This window comes from Amblyomma americanum, chromosome 7, assembly GCF_052857255.1.
Source record: "Amblyomma americanum isolate KBUSLIRL-KWMA chromosome 7, ASM5285725v1, whole genome shotgun sequence".
Lineage (NCBI taxonomy): Eukaryota > Metazoa > Arthropoda > Arachnida > Ixodida > Ixodidae > Amblyomma > Amblyomma americanum.
The window spans coordinates 111,812,558-111,834,570 of NC_135503.1; the positions used below are offsets into that span (position 1 = coordinate 111,812,558).

General features: G+C 43.0%; 1 protein-coding gene across 1 annotated transcript in view; it reads right to left on the bottom strand.

The window, feature by feature from the left end:
• Positions 1-18,649: 18,649 nt before the first annotated feature.
• The window catches only part of LOC144099481 (cytochrome P450 3A8-like), a 68,143-nt gene continuing 64,779 nt past the window's right edge, over positions 18,650-22,013 (bottom strand). The window contains exon 5 of the mRNA XM_077632813.1: positions 18,650-20,229. Coding sequence (XP_077488939.1) covers positions 19,246-20,229 — 984 coding nt within the window. The 3' untranslated portion in view covers positions 18,650-19,245. The remainder of the gene's footprint in view (positions 20,230-22,013) is intronic.

Here is a 22,013-nt window from a genome sequence, read left to right on the forward strand (position 1 = left end):
CATGTTACCAAATGCGATAACCTCATGTAGTGTCAGGCCAACGCCAGTTAATTCCAATTACTTTAGACTATTTTTTTTTTAAGGAGACGTGGATATTCAATGTAACCTCATGCCAATGCACTCCAGAAAAACCAAGGTCAAACTGTAAGAGGGAAGGCATATAAATAATGCTCTCTACGCATTAGGTGCGTTATAGCACGTAATGCGTAGAGAGCATTATTACGCATTACGAGGAAGCGACCACAGGACAAATACACAGCTTAAGAAACAGAGCTAAGTTCATCAGCCTCGAGGACCGCTTTAGTGATTTTGAGGCCTCCCCTTAACGTTTTTCTGGAATTTTAAAAATGAAGAGGCAGAATTAGTTGCGCACAGATACTGCTTCAGCGTCCGATTAAAAATATTCTGATGAATTTAATTACACCAAACCAAAACCTTGTTCACAACCCAAGCTCTGACAAAGCAGCAGTTGGCATTCAGTCAGTCAGTCAGTCAGTCAGTCAGTCAGTCAGTCAGTCAGTCAGTCAGTCAGTCAGTCAGTCAGTCAGTCAGTCAGTCAGTCAGTCAGTCGGTCAGTCAGTCAGTCAGTCAGTCAGTCAGTCAGTCAGTCAATCAATCGATCGATCGATCGATCGTTCGATCGTTAGATCAATCAATCACTCAGTCAATCAATCAATCAATCAATCAGTCAGATACTTTTATTTTGCACAAGCAAAAAAAGTGACATGAGAAAAAAGCTGTTTTGTTTACAGCTTGACGAGGCTCCAGCCATCTGGCTCCAGCCAGTCACATATACAGCGCAGGCAGTTCATTGTAAACAGGTAAGCAGTCTGTCGGTGAAAGCCTCTTAAAAGCATTGCTGCTGAGTGCTTTGAAAAAGTTTAAATAAAAAATACATAAGAAGAGATTGTGTAGGAAGGAGGAAAGAATTTTCCTTATATATATATATATATTGCGAAACTTACCGCCAGTCTTCCAGTAATATTTCGGAGTTCGTTTTCAGAGCACCCATTCGGCACTACTCAAAGAGTGAAGCAGAACCATGGGAAGGTTACGACAGCTTTGTGTAGAATTACACTGTTGCTATCAGGCTTAGATGAATAGCTTGTTAACTCAACAGTTCTGCATAATTTTTCGAATTTCACTGAGATAGCGGTAATGCTTGGGCAAAAATTAGCGAGGCTTATTGGGGATGACCAATTCAACACATAATTTCTCCTGCGCTTAAGGCATTTAGAAAGAAGAGAAGTAACCACCATCAATCGTTTGGTTTTCATTAACGGGCTGGATGCTTTTTGCTTAGAAATTTTATCGTCGACTACATGATCACTAAGAATTGAGAGGAATATATTCAATAAATTGAACACGTCGAAAGTGAGCAGTGGAAGTCGCAAATAAACGCGCAATCTATAATTGGAAGTACGTGATGAAAAAATCGCTGCACAAGACAAAGGTACGAAATATAAACGAAACGAAGGTCAGAAAACTATACAGAAGGTTATTTGTAAACAGCCTTAGTTATAGCTCTAAAAACACTGGGAGAAAAGCTAGAAACAAGATTTCAATACTTTTAACCTTTAAAATCTGCAAGTAAACAAGATGAGTGGGTACAAATCCTAGACATGTGAATTATACAAAGGTTGCTGTAAATGTCGAGAAAGTGCGTAGCGTTTTTGTACGGGACAGTGTTTTGCCAAATGAACCATGATCCTTGTTATTGCCCCCAAAAATAAACACCTCAGTGGGAGCACGAAGAACAAAATTTACCCTAGTAACCGCTTTAATTTAACGCACGTGTGCAGTTTGCCCAGATAATTGTCAGAATAATCAAGGGACAGAACAAGTAAATAAATATTTGTCGCCTGATAAATCTAGCAATTATCTCTGCTGCACTGAAAAGCCTATCTGAATAAATTGTCTCTGAATAAATCGTTTTCTGAATAAAACGTCCTGAGCTATATACATATTCAAAGTCTGACCTTTTCTTCCTAGGTTCAGTGTGGAGAGGTATACTCAGAACCAAGTTACCTAAAGTAATTGTCTCTCTTCTCAATCACCTAGCGAATCGGCCACTTGGAATCTCATTGCTTTAGATTCGCTCACAAGAGTACAAGAGCAGTATTTCCTAATAATGCGAACACAAACCAGACGCCACACAGCAGACATTATATATCCTTGCCTAATTCATAAAATAAAGCAGCAGCTGATGAACGCACAAGCTTCGGACTGCGCTGCGGAAGCGCAGTCATAAAGGAAACTACTTACCGATTGACCTTTCGCACGATGTAGTCTGTATGAGTCCTGCATAAAAGAAGATAATTTCATGAATCATTATTTTCGCCCTTTTTTACTTGAGTTAATTTCAGAGCGTTGTATAGCTTATTAGGTAGCTTTTAACTTGTGCACGGCCCCTTACACATGATTTTTTTTCCGAATCGGTTTAGCCACAAAACAAGACACATTAATACTCGCGCGCTTCGTCGGAGTACTCTCTCTGGTAAGCAGAACGTTCTTAGGGAATTTAAGCGCATAGTCACTCTAAAGGGCTACCTATAGTGCCTAGAAAATTTTCCTGTCGCCGCCTTTCACCACAACTTCAATGCAGAAGAATTTTGCAAGGGTCAAAAAAACTATCAACTTGCTTCATTGAGATGTCTTAATTATAAATATTTAATCTTCTCGTTGTTAGACATATTGCAACAAAATTTTGTGCGCTGAACATGTCACATGATACATTGTCTTTTCAAGTGGCTAAATCACACGCTGGTAAGCAAGACTATGTACTGCTGTATCTTAGAAACCACACTTAGCTACACTCGTTCAAAGAAATCAATACAGCTGGCATCATTTCAGAACAGAAAAAGGCATCCCACAAGATCAGCAGCTCACAGCACTTATGTACCCTGTTTAGTATGTCGTCTGTGCGAACAGTCGAATCATTATGCCAGCTCTTACTCTAAGAAAAGCTGTCTGAAAAACGTACGATTTTTTTTGTTTCTTATATAATAAGAATTGTTTCCACGTAATCAATTCTCTTTGCAAGAAGCCTGTGTGGTATTACACATAGGCACCATTGTGCTGCTGCATGTGTTGAGTAGTTCCGAAATCGCAGTGCGCAGCGTCGTCGAGCACCAAATCTTGCCCATATAATTAGTGAACATTGGCGAATGCATTGGAGTGATTTGCTTTCAGAATTCATTCATGACTGACACCTAATGTCAAGGCTTATCGGTTCGCATTTTCAGTCCCTGGCTATGCTATTACAGGCGAGGCTAATATCAAAGAAGGAGATAACCGTACGCTTTAAACGAAAGCATATGCCTTAAACATTTCTAGCGTTCCTGAAGTGTAGCGGGAAGTATGGAATGTCAAACATCAAATCACGCTGTCGGGACTGCGACTACAGCGGCTTGTTTTCTGGTTTCAGCTGTGCGGCGAACACTGGAACTTGTTTATCTCAGGTAATAAGTGGAAAATGCCGAGATTGTATTTGAAAGATGTTTCTGTAAATGTTAATTTTTTTTAACACAGACGCATTGCTGGAAAATGCTGTCGGAAAGGACCGTGTCGGCGTGTGCCTCGGGTCGGTTAAGTAAACGAGGTTTTAGGCCCGCTCGTGTGCTTTACAGATCCCTATGTTGATGGCCAATCTAGCCATACATTCTTAGCTGACGCGAGAGCCGTTTCCTCCCCAGGTTTCAAGCGACCGAAAGCTTACCTTGTCAGGAACCTGAGGGGAAAAGAAAAGAAAAAGGATGGCTGTTGGGAAATAAGCCTCCGGCAGCAACACTGTGTTTATGAAACGCCTGTTGCAAAAATTTTTATATATATCATGTACCATTGCTTCTAGCCTCGTGACAAACTGCCTCAAAGTGAATATCGCTCAGTTTTCGTTTATGAAAGCAGGAAACGAGTTGAATACCAGCGCCATTTTTCCGCCTGTTGTTCCGAAGTTTAGGCCAATCGTGCGTCAAATGTGTTCATAGGAATGAGTAAGCAGAACGGTAATTTACTGCAATTTTGGCGTACCTACGTTCAACCCGAGCACAAGCGGGTCAGGGATACCAGGCGCGTTGTCGTGCGTGAATCCGGGACATCATCTAAGAGGGATGGCGTCTACCTCTTGTGCCGGGCGGGGTTGGGCGCATGCAGGTTGCGTGCATTTGCCCTTCATCTAATTCCAAACCACTTTTCACATTCAAAAGAAGATTCAGGCTACGTATAGTGTACGGCTGTTTATATCACTTGTCATTGGTGAGCTACCTGCTTCGGCGTTTTTCCATGTCTCTGAGTGTCCTCTATGATAATTATTGCTATTTTATATGATCACTAGTTATTAGTTGTTAGCATAAGGACGTGAGAGTGTTTCTTTTCAAAAATCGTACACTTTCTAGAGCGTTGAGAATTATATTCTTGAATAGCAGCCTGATGTGGGTACTAGTGCTTATGGCCGTACGGTCTGGGTGAACATCACTATAAAGGCTGGTGCCTGTACCTTCTCCAGAAGTGGCTGGTGAGAGCAAGCAATGGACATTATTGGCGTAACCATTGATGACAAAGTGCAGTGGCGGTGCTTGTGCAAGCACTTGAGCTTTGTAAGTAGATGTAAAGTTGTTATTTCAGGACGCATAATTTGAAGAATTTTTTTTGGGTGGGTTTGATTGCCTTTTAATTTTCTCATATACATGAAAGTTCCCTGTCTCTCTTACTTAACTTATGACTAATATCCTAGTCTCTACTCTCTGTTCAAAATGAACTCTAACATTAACTAAACAAAGACATGCTCCAGCAATCCTCACTTTTTTGTGTTTGCTGTTGCCCTCAGTTTTTTTTTTCTGGCATTCAAATAACAAAATACATTCTTCCCCTCGTACGTTCACAAACAATCCATTAAAACAGCCTTAAAAAACCCATGGGTTGTTCCCGCCCAACGCTCGTTTCTTTTTCCCTTCCTTTGGAGAAGGCATGTTAATGGCAGCGTAGAACAGCAGAATATACAAACATCGAAGAAGCGTGAGACATGCATATCCCAAGGTCTCGGTTAAATTTACTTTTAATTATAATTCGGAATTTGCTTCAGCGAGATACGAGAGCCTCTCACAATCTATCAAACATTTGTAATGCAGTATTTGCTAAAATTTCCGCTGCTTCTATGAGATTACGGGACACCTGCACCTTTGAATCTACAACTCATGACAAGTGATAAGGAATCATGAAAGTCGTCGACTTCGCTCAGCGCGTGAACCTTGCGGCACTGCGCCGCAAAGCAACCATTGGGAATTTTTTTTGTCGCCCGTGGCGGAAACACGTCGATGGAGATAAAAAGAGAGATGTGGCAGTATACTGAGATTATCAACATCATCATCAGCTCGACTACGCCCACTGCAGGGCACTGGAGATATTAGGAACCCCAAATTGATGGGAACTAACGCCAGTGCGGGAATAATGCGGTTCTTAGCAAAATGCTTTGTTTGACAATGTAAACAAAATTCATTTCATAACTGTATTCACAACTTAACGCTTGAATAAAATTTTTATTAAACTATACTAACCGCCTTTTTTCACCTTCCAAAACCTAGAATAGAAACCAAGGGCTTGAGAAAACGGCGGCTCTTATTCACTATATTTTCTCCATAGAAAAGGTGTCGTGTTAGTTTGTCCATTATCGGCAACATATCAGCAAGACTTTTGTTTGAACAGGTTGGTGCAGATACATAGCTAAAAGGAAACAAGAGCGCAAGAAGACAAGGACGATAACATTGCGTTTTGTCGTCCTTGTTTGCTTGCGCCGCTGTATACTTTTAGCTTTCTCCGCTATGTTGCTTATGTTTCTCTCCAGCGTTCAATGCCACTGTGTGGAGCACTTCCCAAATGATGCAGTCCACCGTATTTTTCTTTAAAAATATGCCATGGGGGGACGACTCAAAGAAGACCGAGGAATATAATGATTAAATTTTCGGCCATATTATCCTCATTAAGCTTTCGTGAAGCTAAGGAAAGGAAACACAGTGGCCAATTTCTTCTTTTCTTCTGGCCATCCGCGCCATATAGAGCGTCCATTGTGTGAGGTCAACAACAACAACAACAATATAGAGCGTGTCATGAGAGCGCTATGGGCCGTTTTTCAGTACGCATGCACATAACCTGCTCGCAAGCTTTGTCGGACACACGCACGCACACACACACACACACACACACACACACACACACACACACACACACACACACACACACACACACACACACACACACACACACACACACACACACACACACACACACACACACACACACACACACACACACACACACACACACACACACACGCGCACACACACACACACACACACACACACACACACACACACACACACACACACACACATATATATATATATATAACAATCTCCTGGGCACCTCGGTTTCGGTGACTGTTAGCTTCTTTCATATATATATATATATATATATATATATATATATATATATATATGTTTATTTTGGGAAGTCACATTGAAGAACTTAACAAATTTATTCAATATTTCGACCATGGTCTTGTTCTTGTCAAGAATGATCGTGCAGAGCATGGACGCGTCTTCTTATAGCACTGGAATTGGCACACTGAGGGCATAAAAAAGAAAAGAGAAAAGAAAAATGGGTGGGGGAGTTACACAGCAGAGGCACCTACCCCACATTAGGGAAGCGAAGGAGCCGCGTCGCGTACGCACGAACTCACTACACATACACACACGAGGTGAAAGAGGGAGGCCTGGCTCGGCGGGCACGCGGTCATTTCGAGAAAAAAATCAAACAAACAAGAAATTGGTGGGGTCTTAACAAAAAAGTGAAGTGTCCGCCAATTGTGGGCGTCTGTACCCCTCCGGGCCGTCTGGGCGGCCCCTGTGCGACTCCGAAAGATGGCCCAACGTGGAGGCACAGGTTGCTACTGCCAAGAGTGGCTGCGCTAGGTGACACGCGAGCCGCTAAAACCAGGTGAATTTCCCATACGAGGACCATATATATATATATATATATATATATATATATATATATATATATATATATATATATATATATATATATATATATATATATATATATATATATATATATATATATATATATATATATATATATATTAGCAGTCAAGGTAAAGGAAATGAGGGGCCCGTTTGACAAACAAGCACGCCCACCGCTATGGTCGAGGGTGGCGCTGGTGAACACTCTCAAGGCTCGCTTACACCCAATGAAAATAAATACCCACGAAAGCAAAAGATTGGATAGCCGTCGCCGTAGCTCACTTGGTAAGAGCACCGGACGCGATATTCGGAGGTCGTGGGTTCGGATCCCACCGGCGGCATGGTTGTTTTTTCTGCTGCTTTATAAGTAGTTTTCTTTAAACTGATTGATTGGCACTACAAATAAAAAAAGATTAAAAACATTCCCCTATGCCCCTTGGTTTCGGTGACTGTTGGCTTCCTTATATATATATATATATATATATATATATATATATATATATATATATATATAGTTTCTGGGTCGCTCATTCATCAACACAAGCAAAATAAATCAGCACAAATTGAAAAACGTAACGAACTAAATCACGCCATTTCGGCTGGACGACCAGCCTTTTTCGAAAAAGGCTGGTCGTCTAGCGGAAATGTCGTGAATTAAATCCTGTTATATTTTTCAATTTGTGCAGATATATATATATATATATATATATATATATATATATATATATATATATATATATATATATATATATATATATATATATATATATATATATATATATACACCCTCGCTATTAGATTTACGAGGGTCTTGGTTCTGGCAGTCTTGATGCCATAGGTAGCATAAGAGGGCTCTCGCACAGTTTCCGCCCTCGCCGTTAGATGGCGTTCCACGTCACACTCGCAGTAATACAGGACGTGCTACGTCCGCCGCTATGGAGGAAGGTGGCGCTGGTGAACACTCTCAAGGTCCTCTTACACCCAATAAGAATAAATACCCACGAGAGCAGCAGATTGGACAGCCGTCGCCATAGCTCAGTTGGTAGAGCACCGGACGCGATATTCGGAGGTCGTGGGTTCGGATTCCAACGGCGGCATGATTATTTTTCTGCTGCTTTATAATTAATTTTCTTTATGCGATAGATTAATTGAAGTGTTCTTATCCCACTGATCAGCACTGCACATAAAAAAAATTAAAACACATTCCCCTGTGCACCTTGGTTTCGGTGACTGTTGGCTCCCTTCATAATTATATATATATATATATATATATATATATATATATATATATATATATATATATATATATATATATATATATATATATATATATACATATATATATATATATATATATATATATATATATATATATATATATATATATATATATATATATATATATATATATATATATATATGCAAAGTTGTGAAACGCTTCATTTACCCATGGATTTATTTTGAGTCGACGTTTCGGACAGAGCCTGTCCTTTCTCAAGACTGCACTTTAATTAAGGAGTTCGCATTGGCACACATGTGCGACACATGAACAAAGGAAGCAAACGAATGTTGGAAAGAATATGGGCACAAAGGAAAGAATACTAGAAAATAGAGAGAGAGAGAAAGGTAAAAAGGAAAAAATAAAAACGAAAAACGCGTTGTCTCCCACGGCCAACCCGCAGCCGCGGGGAGCCGGCCCGGGACAAGAAAAAATGTGACAAATGTGGCAAAAAAATAAAACGAGCGACGACCAGTGCTGGAATTATCAGGATTTTGCTCTGGCAGCAATTCTTATGTTATAAACCTACAATTCAGATAGTCCGACCTTACATTGCGCTGTCCGCCATAGGGATTTATGCGTTACAATACCTGGGCTCGTACCTAAACGCGCGAACCAACCAATTGCTTGCATTCGATTGACACTCCGCTTGGCAGTTGCTTCGTAAAGCGTAAAGCTATAAGAAACGTGTCGGCCGTAGGCGCTGTATAAACTGTTTTTAAACTACTTGCCTTAATTCCATTTTCGGCTTGCTCGACGTTGTCCAGGAGCAGCGCCTGTAGTAAAATATGAAGACAGGCCTAAGGTAAGTGCAGGCTACAACCTGCGATACTTGTTGTTGTTGCCTAAAGAACCATGGCACATACCCACGGTTGTTGTTGTTGTTACCCTCATACATTTGAGGATTGTTGTTGCCGCCTTAAAAACGACACTTCTTTCTCGCCTTTGCCTCTTCTTTAATTTCGCTATTATTTGAATGAATACTATGGCTCAGAGTCTGCGCTTAGTTTCTGAAAGACCAAATTTGCTGCACCCAAGCGAATGCACAGCATTGGTGTAAAGATATCTGTAGTTTTTGAGATACGCGTTTTATTCAAGAAGCCCGCTATCTGTGATGCAATATTCATGTGAGAAGCGACGAAGAAAACTGCAGACCTGACTCTTTACGGTGGTTTGTGCGCTGGTGGCAGTAGATCACGTGACTAGATTCTATTTCAAAGTGACTTGAAGCAGAGGTTTGGAGAAAATACGAAGGAGGCACGCGGGCAAAGAATGGGGGCTGTGGCGTGCGCTAGCCCAAGGAAGTATACACGACAAAGCTAGACGAAGAAGGCGAGCTGCAAAAAATTCAGCTAGACGTCATGCACGCACAAGCACTGAAATGAAGGAGGCGATGCAAAACGACCTTTACCTTAGCTTCTTGTTTCCATAAGTGACTTAAATACACATTATTCTTTTTAAGATCAAAAAGATTCACGTCAGGTGTGACAACTTTGTATCTAACGTCACTCTTTTTCGTAGCTAACTGAGATTAGGAATCAACAGTCATTGAAGTGTACGGTAATTTCGAGTTAGTACTGCGATATATATCCTCGCGCACTGCACAATGTGCAATGACCAAGGGAAACGCACCATGTTACCATACATATGACAACGGCGATGGCCAGCAAATTCATCAGCACCTATGCAAAACTGCCGTGAACGTTTTAACCTTGTCATGTATAAGTATGCTTGTACGTTCGGCCGCGATAATAAAAAAGGAGATATTACTTGTGGTTCAATTTTGCCCAAAATTTTGGTGGTTTTTAAATTTTTTCATTTGTTGGCTTGGTTCGAAGTATTGAACGTGAAAAATATAATTTGGAAGCTCGTCGACTTGGCTTTCCCGCATTAAATATTTATAAAATGGCGTCTACAACACTTCCTATGCTCCACATTCAGGCGTTGTTGGCTATTTGGTGATGTAGATGGAGTTAAATTGATTTCGGCGACAAAACCAGGCACAGCGATGCCATTGGCAATTCTGGATAGCCAACTCGGCATCATTGTCATCATCAGCGATTCCACGCCCACTGCAAGACAAAGGCCACTCTAATGTCCCTGAAATTAACCCTGTCCTTTGCCAGCTGCGCCCACCGTATCTCCGCGAACTTCTTAATATTATCCACCCACCTAACTTTCTGTCGCCCCCTACTACGCTTGCCTTCTCTTGGAATCCATTCCTTTGCCCTCAAGGACTAGCGGTCATCTTGTCTTCGCATTACATGCCCCACCTAAGCCCATCTCTTCCTCTTGAATTCGACTAGGATGTCGTTAAGCCGCGTTTGTTCCCTTACGCACTCTGCCCGCTTCCGGTCTCTTAACGTCACACCTATCAATTTTCTGTCCATGACTCGCTGCGTTGTCCTTTACTTAAGCTGAACCATTTTCGTTAGCCTCCACGTTTCTGCCCCGTAGGTGAGTACCGGTAAGATACAGCTGTTCTACACTTTGCTCTTGAGGGATATTGGTAAACTGTCATTCATGACTTGAGAGAACCTGCCATATGAACTCCACCCCTTTCTTATCCTTCTAGTTATTTCCCTCTCATCATCCGAATAAGCTGTCACTACCTGCCCTAAGTAGACGTAATCCCTTACCCCTTCGAGCACCTCGCTGCCAATTGTGAACTGCTGTTTCCTCGCTTGACTGTTTAACATCACATTGGTTTTCTGCATGTTAACTTTTAGACCCACCGTTCTTCTCTGCTTCTCTAACTCATTGATCATGCTTTGCAGTTCATCTTCTTGGTTACCCAGGAAGGCCGTGACATCTGGGAATCGCAGATTATTAATGTTTTCTCCGTTAACGTATGTTTCACACTGGTCCCAATTCAGGCCTCGGGACTCCTCCTGTAAACATTTTATTGTCGAAATAGTGTCTCCCTGCCTGACGACCTCCTTTATTGGTGACTTTAGGAAAGACTTTGGTAGCTGTGCAGTTCCTATAGATATCTTTCGGCAATTTCACATAAGGCTCTTCTACACCCTGATTCAGAAATGCCTGCATGACGGCTGAGGTTTTCAACTCGAGAAGCTTTCAAATTTGCATTTTGGACGTTCGTTATTTCGAACCTCGTTGCCGATTAGGAAACTTTAAAAACAATACTCACCTCTGATGTTGACGGCCATCAATTTCGCCATGTAACTTTTCCTCTGAAATTAAAAATAAAAAGATTATTAGTTATATGTGTTTACTAATCGTCGAAATACTGATGCATATGAAGTATGTAATGTCCGCCTTGCTAAACAATTTGTTTAAAAAAACTGCGCAAAAGTGTCACTTTTTAATAAATAAACTTGTCTGAAGAAAAAAATCCTGCGCAAAAAGCACAAATCACTTAAACGGATAAAAAGATTATAGAATTAGGCAACTGCACAACACTCACCATTAGCAATGAGCGAAGTGAATCATAGAAGTTATTCCAAAGTTCATCTGTTAGTTTAAGGGATGAAAGAGTCTGCATGTGGTATGAAAGGAGCTATGTCGAATATGTGGCTCCTTCGAGTTGCATTGCTCATTACCAGGTGCCTGAATGCCTAATTAAGCGTCAACTATCTTGCGCAGAATTGTGATGCGTTCACGTGTGCAACTTCAGCAATGATTCTGTATGAGCATGTGTTGACGGAGAAAAGCTGAGATCATAGCGACCGTAGATGAATCCGGTCCCCTTTCTTACGACATGAGACGTCACACGCAGCGCACCTCGAGGCTTCGCATGGATGAAGCCCGTCTACGGTAACCAATCGTAGCGGCCAGGAAAGATGAGATAACGAATGGAAGGGCTTGAGGAAGGGAAAAAGTAGGGGGAGAAAATGGAGGGAGGCAGCGGCCGGCAGAGAGGTTAATAGAAGAGATAAACGCAACGATGCCGCCCGCCGCTATTATTATTAGTCACGAGGGCCATCGGCTAATAAGGTGGATTGTTGAGCTAGTTGGTGCATGATCGAATAAATAGCAGCGGAAAGTAAACGAAGACATCGAAGAAACACACAGACGAGGACGACGAGCATCGTCCTCGTCTGTGTGTTTCGTCGATGTCTTCGTTTACTTTCCGCTGCCATTTATTCGGCCATCGGCGACGCGTGCCTGTCTAATCAGATCTGCGTTCCTGTTTCCCCCCGATAAGCACTATAGCAAACCGAAAAACCATCGTCGCTGGCTGGCGCATTAGCTGCCCTTTTGTCACTCCTCTAAGAACAGAGATACAAAAATGTATAAATGAAAAATGGAGGAAGCTCGCACCAGCAGAGCTTTGCCGCGCTTAAAGCCAACACGCTCTAAAACATCGGCACAAATGTTTCTGTATCTGTTGTAAATCCGTTCAGCAAGGGTTGTATTGTAGAGAAGTAGTGCGTTCCGAACGACATCTAACTTAATTCCTTCAGAAGTATGAGAATTGCTTATGATGGCACCATAGCACGCAGCAATCAGAAGCTTATTTCTTAAGGAGGTCTTCAACTGCGCAGTACAGGTTCGTATTTGAAACGCCGAAAGGCAATCCTGTCAGTAAACTTTCTTCTTTGTAGTGCCGGATATCTCCGCCATCTGATTTGGTACTGTAAACGTGGCATGCGTAATGGATAGGTTGCAAACAGGTACCGTTCCATAAGATGCACGTACAACTACTTCAGTTGTGTTTCTGCTTTCTGCACTTTCTTCCAGAAGCACCCAGTTGGCAAGGCAGACCGACGCTTGATAAGCAAATGCGGCGCTGAGGCAAGGAGTCACGTGTCCTCTAAGTGTTGGTAGAACGACAGTTGTGCTCACACCTGTGTACATGTTACTGGCCAAAATGGAGCGAAAACGTGCAGTTGGAAACATCCATCGACTTCCCGCCCATGCCGCGTGCTTCCTCGGGTAATGATCTGGCCATCCCCATGCCCTCTTGCACGTAATTAGAGCGAAGTCATAGCGTTGCCCTACCAGCCCTCCACGATTGTTTTCTGGACTTGCGCTTGCTGGTAATTCATTGGATATCAAACTGGTCTCTAGCAGGTATACTGACATCAAGGCAATAGAAAAAGTATTTGCATACTCAGTGAAACTAGCCATCTGGTTATCTTATCTCATTTGTGCAGCGAGACCTTCTTTATAACTGGAGTGTCTCAAAGAATACAATACTAAACAGAATGCCTCATTTTTCGCATGATTAAAGGAAGCATTTTTTATTCGATGTTAAACAATCTGATTGGCTCTACCTAGGGCGGTCACGTATTTAGTCGCCGCAAGAAATGTCTTGTTCTTCACCTCGCCTCAGGTGACAAGGCACAACTATGCTATGACCTGTGACCGTTGTTTCTGAATACTGGCAATTACTGTTTTTTTTTTTGCATCACTATCCTTTCACTCTTCCTTCGTTTTCGGAAACATTGTCAGCACATATAAACATATGGAGATAACTACAATCTCCAATAAAGATAGGAAGCCTCACGTGCAGCTGCCAATTTCAGAATCCCACATTTCCGGAATCACCTTAAAGCGTCGTTCGAAATTATTCGCTTAACATTGCAACATCAGCCGTGCAAAGAAGCAGATTTTCCCATAACTCGTAAAAACTCCTCGCGCATAGAGCACAGCCACTTCGGAGTGCTGTGAAAAGTATCAGGCATAAAATATCAGCTGAACCTTGGTGTGTCCTAGGGTTTCGAAAAATAACAGCAAACTAAAGAATTGATACCGGTTTAAGCAAACTTGCCACTCAGCTCATCACACTGTTATTCTGATGCAACGACGTTAACAGTGCGCTGAGGAGTCCGAACATTAGTTCTTTCTACGGCGCAACCGGCTCTTGTCGCAGCAGCCTGTACACTTTTCTTTCACAACACGCTAATTCGAGTATTGGTACTCAAAAACTAAGCCGTGCTACGGGGCAGAGTTTAGCTGCGCCGCCAAGAAGACACGATTATCAGGATATTTGATTTTTGTATTCGACCATCTGTGATAGCCACCGCCGGAGTGAATGCTTTTCGACAGACCACTGTTTTCACGGGCCTTCGGTGTCCAACGTCAAGGGAGAAATATGATGCATAAAATGAGGTGCCCGGCGACTTGCAGTCAGTCAAAACGGTGGGTCAGGTGGCTCTTTTTCAGCTCTCTTTTTTTTTGTCCGACATATCAGAGCAGGTTGCCTCCATTTCGAAGAAGTGCCTTTTTAAATGCAGGGGTCTACGTCAGCACTGTTCTGAGAACACGCCAGTGCCATTCTCAGTATTCCATCAGTGAAATTTGCGTCCGTGTAAAAATCTCACTTTTAAAAAACGGAGAGTGTTGTCATATAGCCAAATAACAGAAATATAAAGCAGGCATTCCTCCTTGTTGCATATTTTTTATCGCGAAGCCCTTTTGATGTTTGCCTAAGAGATCGATGCAATAATTTTCATGAAGCCGCAAGGTGCACCTCCAGAAATATTCTGTAGCAAAACATACTATAGTTCTCGTCCTTCATATTTTAGTCAGAAACAGCTCCAAACATATTTGGCTGTGACAGGATCCTTTAATGACAGGTGTTCGCTTTAAGAATTCTTTAGTCTACGATAGTCTCAACTGTCGCGCAGAGTAGAATTTTACGTATCAAAGGCATTAAGCTCTCAGTATTGGCAAATAAAGCGAAGATCGTCCCATAGCGGCGGTGAAGCTTATGCCGAACTGAAGCAGTTCCGTTCGGGAATCTTCGAAAATTTCTTGGAAAAGCTGTGGCCAGCTCAAAAAAAAATCAAACTTACCTTTACTAAATACCTCAGATCATTTCGAATCGGCGCCGGCTCAAAGAGAGAAGGCTCCTTTGCCAATCTCTGATACTAATCTGCCATCCGCACGGCATCTCACCATCAACTTTGAAAGAGCTACGCAGCATTGGCTAGCTTCTAAATCATCGTCGGTTTCTTCACCTTTCATCAGTTCTTTCTAAACTTAAATATGCTCCGCGGCAGTAGTACTACCGTTCTGGCGTCGCAATGAAGCTGCATGAGTAAATGATTTCAAAGGCTCGCGTACGCTGCCAGCGAGAGATTCATGTAGTCCGACAAGATTGTGGAAGAGATGTGGCTGAATGCAGCGCTAAAGGAAAAGAAGAGCGGGCGAGTGCAATGGAGCCTCAATCTGCCAAAGCAGTGAGGAAGGCCGAGCGTACTTACTGCCACAAGAAAAAGAAGCAGCTGAGCGCGGTAGCACATGTAGCACCAAAGCTGGCTATGATCACAAAGACCACTGGGCACTTGTAAGCTCAGTTCAGCCGCATCTCGCCAGCAACAGTTCGGTCAAGCGCACTTGCACTGCACCCGTGCGCACCCGACTGACTAGAATACAGCACGCGAAGTTTAAATGGATAAAAGGGGCCACAGAGTCCCACAGAAGAAGACAACGCATTACTTACATACACCCTCATGTGTCTGTGAAAGATCTGTGGCGAACGAAACATGCTGCGGACTCGCCGTGAGAAATATCTTTGCCCAACTGGGTGTTCGGCGAATGGGCGCTCGACTGGTATTTACCGTCGGAAGCTCATTCGCAGGCAATGCAGCCACTGGCGAACGCTGCCGAAAGGCGGTAATGTCGAAGAGCGGATCTGAATTCGCTGCAACACTAAAAGTGCGGAATAGAGGAGACAGTGTGGAGCCCTCTGCATCGCTAAGTACCGGGAAAGGCTGGTAGTAGTGCCTCTGGCATGCGTAAAGTGTAAAGCGCTGGCAATTAACTCAAGATGAAGCGCAAAAAAAAGTTCAGAGCGGACACTTAGGCTCCGCCTTAAAGATATAACGCACTAGCGTAATAGGTTAATTTTCAGATATCAGAATGTCATGCTCTGTTTTACATTCATAGATCCCTGCGAGTCCTCGTACCTCATAAGAGGCGCAATGGTGCAGCGGTTAGGCGATGCGCCACTGCCCTGTGGTGAGAAGTGCTCCCAACGGGAGGCGTTCTATACCCAGGTTGCTCTTTGCGAGCGAGCAATCATTTAACTGCCTCCTGCTATGCTTGGCACGTTGTGATAGCTCCGCAAGATCACGTGACCTAGATGGCTCACCTGCCTCGTAGGTTGCTCGCTCACAACGCCAACAACCCCGCCATCTAATTTTCTGGTCGACAGGTCCTTTAACGCTATCGCGTTAATAGAAAGAGACGACACGATTTGCGTAACTTGCAACGTTTTTCTAGAGATCCATGTATGTGCAAAGTCGCACAGCAAAGTGTTTTACAGTTAGCCTCACCAGTCTCTCATCCGAGCCTCTCTCAAGTAAAACGCCTTGTGCGAAAGTAAGCAGGGGGGCAAAACCTGCAAAGAATTTCCACCTATCCAGTCACCTCACTCAAGGAAAGAAACCGGAATACCACTCAAAACAAACTAAAGCTTTTCTAGGTATATTTATGCCTTCTAATATCTAGTTAGAAGCAAATGTATCACACTGCATGATTGAATGCACACTCGTGTTGTTTCTATGACAAATTGATTTCCAGGAGGTATTCACCTGAATTTATTTTCTCGCGCTCTGAATTAGGAATCAAAGTCAGTCGGAATACTTAGAAAAATAACTTTTATTCAAATCAGTCTCCGCTGGAAGCAATTCATATTCAAGGGAACATCTCGTGTATGTTCTATCACAGACGCTTTTTTTTCAAACTTTAAATACTTTATTCCTTACGAAGAAAAAGGAAGCTGAGGCAAAAGGCCTGTAGCGCCTGACGAGGCCTCAGCTTCCTTGTACAGTTTTCAGTACAGTGCAGGGGTAAAAAAAATTGAACATGTGCAAATCAAACAAACATTCAATGTTTTACAGAACAAAGCAAAGATAAGGAGGCTCACACATTGCATGAAACGTGATCACGGCGGAGCAACAAACATGACATAAAACCAGGCTTCGCTTGCACACAGAAAACAAATAAGTGAAATAAGTGAAATACACAAGACTTTTCAAGTGTATTAATTCTATTCAGGCACAAAAAGGGGCTGTATTCATTAGGTAAGCTAAGATTGTGTCAGAGCGTCGGTGCACAAAATTTTAAGGATTTAACATGTCATTTTGCATTAAGGAGCGCTTGGTTATTGCATTAAAATGCTTGAGAGAAACACTAAAATTGCAATTTGCAAAGCGCTTTCGCATACTCCATGTCTTTATAGAAAAAAAAGGGCCACGCCGAGTGGCCGGCCTGTTCAAAAGCTCTTCTCCGAAATCATGATCGAATATTGTTCTTCCATCACACGGCACAAAAGAATAGCAGTATGTATGAAGACAACGAAGGGCTCTACCATTATTCTTCATCTTTTTGCTAGCCCAGCTGGAATCAATAACAGCAGTGCTATCCATTCAACTGGCCCGAACACCTCGGCCCACTAAGCCACTATATGAACTTAAAATATTTAGATACATATAAAGGGCGTGGACAAACGAGCACAGACAGCTAGTGATATAGCGCACTGTATGAAAGCAGTAAGTTTAATGAGTATGGGTGAGCTTGTTACTCCTCATGAAGTCGCAAGCTATAAATACGCGCAAATATAAAACAATGGTCAAGACTTAAGTTCTGGTTCCTCTAAGGGTAGTGTGCTTCTATGAGCAGATTCTGGCTCAGTAAAAAAAAAAAGCTCACAGGACGGTTACGACTATGTAACGAGTGATTCAGTGCTAGCTGTTTAGGCGTTTAATTTTGGGGATATTTTGAGATAGAAAAGATAGTTAGCTTACATTACGATAGGACATATCTTATATTACACATATCACTGTCAAGTGATGCATCTCTGCACTGGCAGGCGGTTGTTCGAAACACAGCCGCATCTAGTCTTATGCCACCGAGGTTGACTGTGACATAAGGTGACATCCACCAATAACCTATTAGGCGGTGGGTGGATGTCATTAACGCACCCACTTGTTACGCCGGCAGCGACGACGCCGTACGACTACGATGTGCAAGCCTCAAACAGGCGGATAACAGCTATCGCTGCAGAAATTCCTGATATTTATATTACGCACTTCTATAATGCAACACACAAAAAGGAAAACACAAGAAAAGCCCAATGATGCTTATGGGATTATTTGTCTTGGCTCCTCTAAAGCATTTAACCGGTTATTTCTCCCTCTTGCCGTTGAAGAATGGAATTCAATACCTGAATGCATTGTAATTTAACGCGATAATTTGAAATTCCGGCAAATGTTTTCTTCATAGCTGAAATCCTAATGTGAGTAATTCCTGCCCTTGCATTTTATTTTTGTTTTAATTGTTTTCTTCACAGTCCTTGTATTATATATATATATATATATATATATATATATATATATATATATATATATATATATATATATATATATATATATATATATATATATATATATATATATATATATATATTCTTCTGTCACTTGTGTCCTGCCAAGCAACGAATTTTTTGCCGTTTTGACCTATTATGTCTAATGTTATTTCGATCTTCCCCCATTATATAATAACCCTTGCAGGGGTCTTTGCGTCCGCACTTTTGTAATTCATTTTAGTTTTCTCACCCCCCCCCCCCCTTTTTGTTTTTGTTTGTGTGCTCGGTGCATGAGTTTTGTGCCGTCTACTGCCGGGCGCTGCCACTCAAGCCTTCTAAGGCTTTGACAGGCCCACATTTATTTGTATTGGAATGAGAAAAGAAAAAAAATTATTGTTATTTATTATTAGGGCTAAGAAATTATGATGATGAATGATTTGCATTCCGCCTTCGATATGATCTGATAATTTAGGAGGTCAGAGAGGGTGACTAGTTGACAGTAAAAATCTGAAGAATGGTTTGATTTAGAGAGGCATATTTTGACTCCTGAAGGAATCTTCCTCCGTCAGCAGTGATTAAAATTGCAATCTAGGGAGTTAATAACTTGGTTCACAGGTCAATGATCGTATCGACCATTTATTTGTGCCTCCTGTCCATATGTCTACACGTCACCCTCTCCCAGGCTCACGAGCCTCAACGTGCAACACTATCTCACGCTGCGGAAACATGTTCATGAGAGGAACCTTGAATTTCATTTTTGTTTGCGCCTCGCCACAAACACTGAACTTGAACTTTTTGAGGAGTTTCGATAGGACAGCCTTGAGTTCGAGCAGCGCGAAGCGCTTGCCGATGCATTCACGGGGTCCTAAGCCGAAGGCGACACCAGAGGCGGCTAGGTGGTCCCCATCCAGCCTCTCACTAAATCTGTTTGGATCAAAATTATACGGGTCAGACCATAAGTGAGGATCATGCAGAACGTTCCACGTCGGCAGGACAATATGTGAGCCACGTGGAATGACGAGTCCGTTTGCCAGGTGCGTATCTTTGGGGCAGATACGCACCGTGACCAGCACCAGAGGTGGGTACAGGCGCAGACATTCGCGAATAACTGCGTCGAGGCGCTTCAGTTCCTGCAGGTCTTCGTACGTGATCACTTCTTTGTTGGGAATGGCAGACATTATCTCTTGATGAAGTCTGCGTTGCTCGTCTGGGTGTTTGGCCAGCTCGTAGAGAACGAAAGCTAGTGTACTTGCAGTGGTCTCGTAGCCAGCCGCCATGAAGAGGAAACAATTGGACACAATGTGCGTATCCCTGATAAAGCTCGCCTTGGACATCGCGCCATTAGGCGGCCATGTTGCAGTCCTATTTTCGGTGCCACTAGCTTCATTGGCGTTTTTCTGGGCTTCGACCATTAGCTGAACGATGTCCGCTACGCCTGGTGCTTGTTTCTTGCGGAGCTCGACTACTCTCTGCACGTTCTCGTGGATGCATGTGAATAGCTTTCCGTAACTAAGGAACGGAAAGATGGCAGATATTATCCGGCCAAAGCACGGAATCAGTATGCAGACGTCATTGATTATGTTTCCGGAATTCCACAGTATGTTTCTGATGGTACCGACGAGGAGATCATCTGTGTTTTGTTGGCATCCAGACTGCAAGAGCAAGAAGAATGAGAAATCAATTTACTTCACTTGGATTGAACAAACAAAACAGAGGCCATTATCTGCAAGGCTGGCGAGGCGTTAAGTTGAAAACGGGAATACCGCAACCTTCTTATTTGTGAATAACGTCTCATATATGTACAGAATGCTGTCAAACAGCATGGACTACATGCAGACTTGAACCGACTGCTCGTAATACATATAGGATGTGTGAGCAAATGTTCTCGCATGAATGCCAATAGGGTTCTATTATTCCATTGCAGACTTGCCAGAGACTTTGGCGTCAAAGCATGCCAGTGTTCGGAGTAGGCTGTTTCTTTTCTACATCTAGCGCTAGCTGTTCACGCAACTTCCACGGCTTCGCGCTGCCCGCATTTGCGCCGGGGCATCCGCGATCATGTGGCCACTACGGAATGCGGAAGGAGGAGCAAATTGACACGATTAATGAGGGAGGGCACAAATGCGGCGTTAAAGAGGTGGAGCGACAATTAGAGATGGCATGCTAAATAAATCGCGCACCAAAAGTGCCCAACTCGAAGCACACGGTGTAGAGAGTGGTCGATGGGCTCACTGGGCCGAGTACACAACAGTAAGATAAAGACTGGTTAGGTTTGGTTTTGAGGGTTTAACGTCCCAAAGCGAATGAGGCTATGAGGACGCCGTAGTGGATGGGTGCCGATAATTTCGGCCACCTATGGTTTTTAACATGCACTGGCGTCACACAATACACGGACCTCTACCATCTCACCTCCATAGAAACGACAATGCCACGGCTGGTATCGCACCCGCATCTTACGGTTCAGTAGCCAAGCACCATAACCACCGGAAGAAAGGAGCACGCAGGACGGGCGCTACAAGAATACACAGCGGCCATCCCGTGCACTCCAGTTTCTAGTCTTTCCCCCTCTGCGCTGTTTGCCGCTATCATCACCATCAGCTTGACAATGCCCATTGCAGGACAGAGGCTTTTCATATATCTACAATTAATCTAGTCCTGCGTCAGCCGCTGCTACCTTATCCCCGTCAACTTCTTAATCTCGTTATCTCGTCTTCGCAACATTTCCTGCATTACATTGCATGAGGCTGCTTTTTTGTTCCTGCCGAGCAGGATGCTCACTAGCAGTGGAGAGAAGAAAAGGAGCAGGGAAGGAGATCAAATAATTGCTTCTCTTGAATGACGGTGGGAGCATTGTGCAAGAACCTTATGCCACCCAGCAATGCATACGCTTCGCGACCTTAAGCGTACCGGTAGCATGGAAAAATCATGGTGCCACCCCGCGGGGCAGGGTTTGCAAGTAGACGGTGCCCATGCCGGCCTGCAGAGCGGGCGTGCGAGTCTGTCACCTGCTGTTCAGACTTCGTAGCGCCTTCAATAAATGTGGCCAACTTCCTACACAGTGCTAACGTCACATTACTCGATAGCCTGAACCGGTTATTGAGCAGAGAAACCATTTCAGTTTGCGTTGGCGGGTCGAGAATATCGTGATTGGCGGAAGTGGTCAAGAGATGACACTAAGTGCTGTACAATAGAAATGAATAAAACCTGGGAAAAATTGAGATTATGAGCTCGCAACATGACTGAAACGTGATTTTAACGATCAAGAAAGTAAAGTGAATTGTTTTACGCTCTAAGAAAATTCTGATAATTAGCTGGAAATCGACACCCTACCCCTTGGGTTGCGATTCAGACAGGCTAGTCGTAGGCCATTCGCTCTTGGCGCGAATATTTGCACAAAACGAAGTATATTGCAAAACATTGAAGCTCCGGCGAAGGT